Raw genomic sequence first — 7,688 nt, 5'->3', positions numbered from 1 at the left:
AGAGTTAGAGCTTGGAAACCATTTCATGTCAAGCTATAGGAGGAAAAGAGTGTTGAAAAGGCATGTAGTAGGACTTGGATACCGCAAAGGAGATCTCCAACGTTAAGGCTTCGGTTGTATTTCTCTTTGAAGTTTATTTTAATACAACTAATGGTTTATTTCCTATATCAGGTGTAATATTACATTTGATAGCTTAGAACTCCTTGACCTTTTAAGTAGATTGGATTCGATTTTATGCTATCACATTTGTTGTTGTTTCTTGCATGTTTGTTTCAGGTACTTGAACAAAAGGAACGAAAGGAAGCTGGAGCAAGGAAGCAATATCACCATCAAGTGGATTAACATTATAAGAGGTAGGTCCTCTTATTCAATTCTAATCTAAGGAAATTTACATTAGATTGTCTTGTTTGTGGCTAGACCCACTCTCTTAGGCTAGAGGGATTGTCTTTGTCCGCAGAGAGGATATTCCTACTCCACAAATTGGCGACTCCATTGGGGAAATACATCTCCTTTTCATCACTCTGTTTTTCTACTTGTGTGCCTAGTTTGTTTATTTATGGTCTTCTGGATCTGTATTGACCTGTTTGAAGGCATACATACACTAACCCACCCTCTGATGTGTTAAGTCTGGCCCTGTGTGAGGTTATTTTTTATTTTTTCTTTGAATCCCTCGATCAGCGATATTTTTGGCCAAACATTCACGTCGATCAAGCCTATCAACGCTAGTTTTAGCTTGACAGTCATGCCGATCAGCGCTAGTTTCAGCCCAAAAGTCGTGCTGGTCTCTGAGTTAAGAAAAAATTAGAGTTTTTTCCCATTCCTATACTAGTGTATCTTGACCCTCAGATTCTCTTCTTCCGCCCAGAGGTGACTAGGTTGTTTGCTAGGTTTGTTTGTTGGTGACTAGGTTTCTTGCGATTGATTTGTTGCTTCATTTAATCCATATTTCAGTCGCAACATCCTCATCGCTTCATTTTCAATTGAATGAGTGAAAGAGTCTCGTTTGTTCTCTTATTTCGAGTGTCTCTTTTCTCTTCCCAAGCATAAATTACATTGCTTGGTTTGTCAATTGAAGCATTTATGTGTTTGGTTTGTTCAATTCAGGGAAGAAGTTTCTTTTAGTTTCATTTATCATGCTTTGGATTTGATCTATGCTTGTTTGTTCGGAATTGTGAACATTTTCATTAAAGTGCTTTATGTGAAAGATTCTTTTTGCATTTTATGAAAAGAAGAACATCATTCTAGTTTACTTAAGCGAAAATATTGCATTAGTAGCGTTATTGAGAAGATAGAATTGCATCACCATAGGCATGAGAAATGAAATAATTTTTTTTTTTGTTGTTAAGGGAAGAATAGTGCATTTAGGACATGTATTAGTGAAAGATGTCATTATTTGATTGTTGCATTGATTATGTGCTCTCTATCCCTCAATTAGCGTTAACTTTCATCGAAGAAAAAGAATTATTTTCTCATATACCTACATATAGGAGTTTTCAGATGACAATAGTAGGGCCTTGGAATTGAAACCTAATTCAAGATCAACTGTTAAAATTTATTGAATTAACCTAAGGAAGCATTGAAACTTAATGCCCTCATTTAGTGGTCTAGGCTAGAGACGCATTTTGGCGTCTTTAAACCTAGCAGTTGCTGTTCGCTTCGGCATTAGACAATGCTAGTACGAACTTGTGCTCCCCGTACCATCACGCATATGAAGGGAGACCCCACTAGGTTTGCAATCCTTTATCCACAAGAAGATGAGTGTGTCGCCTTGTAAATGTGATACACCGAACACAACATTCGGGGAGATTGACTGCTCGTACTTTTCGGTTCACTGGGAGGTATTCTGCAGTTCACAGTTACCTGGTAATCCCTTTTTCCTAGATTATCCTGAGTAGTCATTTTGGTCTTTTTGACTCTTTAAATTTAAAAGATCATTGAGCACTTGTCCTTTTGAGCTCGTTAAATCTGAAAGTGACTAGAGTCACATCTCGTCCTTTTCTTGACTCTTAAAATATGAAAAGGCAAAGTTTTGTTTAAACGTTTTAAAATTAACTACCCATGAAATATTCCTGGTTAAAGTTATATTCCTTAGTGATTCTTTAGGGTCGATTCCAATGACAACATTTCCAGAGTCTACCAGTCAAGGATTCCCCTCGGATGGGAATCCTGGTCCTTTTCCTTCTTTTGGAAACGCTGGTGCTCCTTATATGGCAATGTTGTCCCTCCCTGGGTTAACCATTGGTTTACCTATCTGGTTATTTTCGACCTCAGTGGTACCAAATATCCCAACTCCTTCCCAGCCATCTCCTTTACCTGAACAACACCATGTTGATTCTAAGGTTGACCTCTCACCTTCTTCACCCATTTCTTCACCCTCCTCTTCTACTTCGCTTGGTGAAAGTTTGAAATCCAATAACCAGGAGGCTAAGAAGAAGAAGAAGAAGACGAAGAAGAAGAAGTTAGATAAGCAAGAGGCCAACTGTGTATCTATTTCTCCAAATGCACTTCTTGTCGACAAACCTTCCGATCCTTTGTGGAAGGTAAAATTCCCTTGCAGGTTATGTAAGGGTGACCATATCCTTCAAGACTGTCCTGGTATTCCCAGAGTCTTAGATGTATGGTCTCAAATCTGGATTGACCATCCCCATCGACCTCTGGAGATCATGTCGATGCTACACCCTTGGCTAATGATGGTAAGAAGAAGGGAAAAATTAAATTCCCATGTAGGTTATGTGAAGGAGAGCATCTTCTTCACCTTTGTCCTCATATGGATAAAGCTTCCAAAGTTTTGGAAAACCTTACAACTCCTCAACCCCAACTTCATGTTAGTTATCAGAGGCTTTCTTCTAACCCTCTCCTAGTTGGTAAAGAGATTGATTTGGATTCATCTCTTGCCCATCTGACTCTTCCTGAGTGTAACTCTCTTGTGTTTGTTCCCGACCAACCATTGGTCGAAAAGAGTGTCGACTTGGCTCTGCCTTCGAAGAGAGTAGTGATCATACTGCTTATGTTCTTCTCATCTCCTCAGATTCTCATGAATCAAAGAGTGGCCCTCCCGTCCCAGTTGTTCAGGAGAGTCCTTCTTCTATTCCTGTAAAGCATGGGAGAAATCCTATGATACCCCCACCAAGTAGTTATGTTGTTTCTTTTGATTGGAGTCAATTGATTGCATTCCGCCTCCCATCTTATGTGCCTTTCCAGATTACGGTACAAGCCTATAATATGGTAGTACATGGAACTCTATTAGATGAAGGCTCATCTGTTAACATCATGTCTTCTACTACTTGGCAAGCTTTGGGATCCCCACAGCTTGTGCCTGTCACCCAGAATCTATTGGCTTTCAACGGAGGAGCCAGTCAACCTTTAGGGATCCTTCCGAAGTTCCCTATTACTTTGGGAGGAAAGACCGTCTATATAGACATGATGGTAGTCCAAGGTCCCTTAGACTTTGATCTTCTCCTTGGGTGTGACTATGTTTATGTCACGGGAGCTCTTGTTTCTTCGCTCTTTTGTGTGGTTTGTTTTCCACATGAAGGAAGAATAGTGACCATTGATCAATTATCGTTCATCGGTAACCAAATGGCTCCAATCCTACCATCATCCACTATTGGTTCTCGTTTGCAAGCAGTACCCTCCCCGCCACAGGTCAATTATGTGGCTACTGTAACAACCCCGAAATAAAAACATGTAATTAATTAGATTAATCATGCTATTTATAATCAACACGCAATTTATCAACTAATTAACATCAAATTTCAGAAATATGAGTAGAGACAACTTACCTGTGGCGATGATGTTTCTCACTTATGATTTCGGGTTTGAACGCTAGTTGAATTCTGCTAACTGCAACAAAGTCTTGGGGACGACTCTCCACCCAACCCTAGGCTCAATTGCACGAAATCTTGTGGCAATGATGTTTCTCACTTGTGATTTCGGGGTTGAACACTAGTTGAATTCTGCTAACTGCAACAAAGTCTTGGGGATGACTCTCCACCCAACCGTAGGCTCAATTGCACAAAATCTTGCTACAACTGACCACCACCGAGCCCTCAATCAACACTACATATGCCAGTGGTTCCTTTGTCTTGTATAGCTCTTGATGGATAGGAGGGATATGGGACCATCTTGAGGAGGCCAAGTGCCTGATATTGAAGGCTAGATGCCTAGTATTGTATTGGGATGCCGAAGTCTGGTAGGGGTGTAAGGACTTCGATGCCTCGGGTTGTGCGCCTTAGTGAGTTGTGGAGGGAGTGGGCCAACCTTGCGAGATGCCTGAAGATATTGAGCACTGTACCGGATGCCTGCCTTGGGGCAGATGAGGTCTGAGTCAGGCGCAAGCCTTGGGGCCAGCCTTGGACTAGGATACAAACTGAGGAGGTTTATGCCTGGTTTCGAAAGTGGGAAAAAGGACAGAGATTCCTTGGGATTTCCCAGGTGTTGTGAAACTTTCGATTCCTGCTAGTTATACTAGTTTAGCAGATGGTGTCGGCGAACATGAAGTAATATTCTAAAGCTTTATTTTATTTTATTTTATTATTTCCAAGGTATAAATAATATAATATAATACTATAAAATTAGTGGTTATTGATAATTTATGGTTTAAGTATTGTAATAAATAAATTTGGATGAATGCAAAATAAATTGTGTTGAATATGTTGATGTAACTAATTGCATATTCTAAAATCAGGGTATATTGTAGATTTATTTTAGCTTTTAGCACTTGAGTAAGTATAACATTGGAGTGATGTAAAATTCAACTTGATTAAACACAGGGAGATCATGGCTCCTAAACGTCGAAGACAAACCCAAAGCAACCTTGAAGTGGAAACCCCACCTCCCACCACTACAGAGATTGGAACCCCAGCTGAGCAAGCTATATTGCATTCCCTTGGGGAAATGACAAATATCTTTAAGGAATGGGTCACAAGCCAAGGACAAGATCAAGGAAATGATCAAGGTAAAGGAAGGGAGTTGGAACGAAAACAGAGGCAAGACCTAAATTCTCAATTCAATGCCAAAGATGGACAAACAACCCTCGATATTATGAAAGAAGTCCAAAAATCCAAATTACCAAAGTTTACGGGTCAAGAGGGGGGGTTCAAAAGTAGAAGTGTGGGTAATTGGTGTCAAAGGGCACTTAACTTTAAGGCATACACTTCAAGGGAAAAGGCCCAAATATCAATGAGTCTACTAAAAGGAGACACTCTATTATGGTGGGTAAATGAAGAAACGAAGATGCAAGTCACCCCATTGCAAGTCACTTGGGAAATGTTTGAGGAAGCCTTCCAAACTAGGTACCTATCAGAGGAGTACAAACACCAACAAGTAGGGGCTTTCCATACAGTACGACAGAATGGTAGATCTATCGAGGACTATGAAGCTGAATTCTATGTGTTGGTCCATCACGTGGACTATATGGCTAATGATCAACATCAAGCTGAAATATTCTTGCATGGACTCGATCCCTTGGTCCGAGCGGAAGTCGCCATGTGGAAACCCACCACTATGGCAGCAACCACTAGTTTAGCCAAACAAGTCCTGAGGACGATAAATATGAAAAAGCGAATGGTGGTTGAAGAAAATACAGGGAAGGAACATCCCACAATGAGGGTAAAAAGACCAAGGGGGAAGCCATATAGATTCCAGGGAAGACAAAACAATGTTTCTTGAATCGCTAGTGCAACTTCTCGGTTGCCTCCAGGAGGACATAAGGGTCAGACCAACTTGAGAAACACTAATGGTAGGGGTAGAGGATTTGGTGGCCAAGGACAGGTATAACGTAAGAATCGAGAACAAGAAGAATGTTAGCAATGTGGAGGTCCACATTATAGAAGGGATTGTCCAAGGTATCAAACCGAGATTAAACAACAGGGACACAAAGCAAAAGGAGGAAGACCACAAAACCCACACCCTCATGCAGCCACAAACCATCAACAGGCTAAGCACCATGCCACAATGGTGGAGTCCGCAGGTATGATCAATAACATCCCTCTATCTGTGTTAATTGATCCAAGTGCCACTGATAGTTTTATTTCTCCTTCAACAATACTTAGATGTGGATTGACAGCTCATGAGCAAAGTAACTTTAGAATGGTAGAAATGGCATTAGGCTCTCAGCAATCAGTAGGGTCAATGGTAAGAGATTGCAGTGTTAACATTAGGGGGTGTGATACCAAGATGAACCTGTATAGCACGACTCTAGGGACTTATGACTTAATTGTAGGAATGGATTGGCTTGAATCTCATCAAGCTATACTGGATTGCTATAATAAGACAATTCTCCTAAAAAATGACCAGGGAGAAACCATAGTAATAAAAGGCATTAGACGTGATGTTACGTTGCGCCTCATATCAGCCAAGAAGGTTAATAAGTGTATGAGGAAAGGGTGCAAGATTTATGCGGTAGAGATGGTTCGTGCCGATGAGAAGTCCTCGGATAAGTTGCACCCACTACTTTCCGAATTTGCAGATGTATTCCCTCCAGAGCTACCAGGTTTGCCTCTAGTTCGAGAAATCGATTTCTCCATTTCTTTGAAACCAGGAATAGAACCCATATCCAAAACACCTTATCGAATGACTGTCCCAGAGCTTAATGAGTTGAGTATATAGCTTAAAGAACTTCTTGATCAAGGTTTTATCCGACCTAGTGTGTCACCTTGGGGTGCACCAGTGATCTTTGTAAAGAAGAAGGATGGAACTCTTAGGTTATGTATTGATTACCGAGATCTAAACAAGGCCACCATTCGGAACAGGTATCCCATGCCTCGAATAGATGACCTCTTTGACCAACTAAAAGGAGCTTCAATATTCTCCAAGATAGACTTACGGTCAGGTTATCATCAACTAAGAATCAAGGAGGAAGACATACCTAAGACGACATTCAGAACACAATATGGACACTATGAGTTTATTGTTATGCCATTTGGTTTAACTAATGCCTTGACAACCTTCATGAACTTGATGAATAGTGTCTTCCGAAAATATCTAGACCGCTTTGTCCAAGTGTTCTTGGATGACATCCTCATTTATTCCCGCAATGAGAAGGAGCATCTAAAACACTTGAGATTGGTACTTCAATGCCCTAGAGAACATAAGCTATATGGGAAACTTACTAAGTGTTCCTTATTTGAGAAAGAAATTTAATATCTAGGCCATACCATTAGTGGGAAAGGCATTGCAGTGGATTACAGTAAGATTGAAACTATAATGGATTGGCCTACTCCTCGGAATGTCAAGGAAGTACGCAACTTTATGGGGTTGGCAAGCTATTATAGAAGATTTGTAGAAGGGTTCTCACAGATATCTAATCCCATCACCCACCTCCAAAGGAAAGGGGTTAAGTTTGAATGGACAAGTGAGTGTGAGAAAGCATTTAATGAGCTAAAACATCAACTAACAACTGCTCCAATATTAAAGGTACCCGACATGGACAAGGAATTTTGTGTTTGCACAGATGCATCAGGAGAAGGATTAGGTGCAGTCTTGATGCAAGATGAAGGGGTTATCGCTTATGCTTCACGTAAACTCAAGACCCATGAAATCAATTATGCTACTCATGATCTGGAGTTAGCGGCAGTTGTAATGGCCTTGAGACTATGGAGACATTATCTGATGGGGCGTCAATTTGAATTAAGAACATATCATAAAAGTCTTAAGTATATCTTCACCCAAAAGGACCTTAATGCTCG

General features: G+C 40.5%; 1 protein-coding gene across 1 annotated transcript; it reads left to right on the top strand.

Annotated features, from left to right (window-relative positions):
- Window positions 1-6,099: 6,099 nt before the first annotated feature.
- LOC149229660 (uncharacterized) lies at window positions 6,100-6,609 on the top strand. Its single transcript, XM_089381095.1, has one exon. The coding sequence runs from the start codon at window positions 6,100-6,102 to the stop codon at window positions 6,607-6,609; it is 510 nt and encodes a 169-aa protein (XP_089237221.1).
- Window positions 6,610-7,688: the final 1,079 nt, after the last annotated feature.

This window comes from Pinus tabuliformis, chromosome J (assembly GCF_031772625.1).
Source record: "Pinus tabuliformis cultivar Carrire ecotype Pingquan chromosome J, CPIR1, whole genome shotgun sequence".
Taxonomy (NCBI): Eukaryota; Viridiplantae; Streptophyta; class Pinopsida; order Pinales; family Pinaceae; genus Pinus; species Pinus tabuliformis.
This window is presented reverse-complemented; position numbering and strand designations above follow the sequence as displayed.

Coding starts and splice junctions, on each gene's coding strand:
- LOC149229660 (XM_089381095.1), top strand. CDS start 6,100: ATGGCATTAGGCTCTCAGCAATCAGTAGGGTCAATGGTAAGAGATTGC.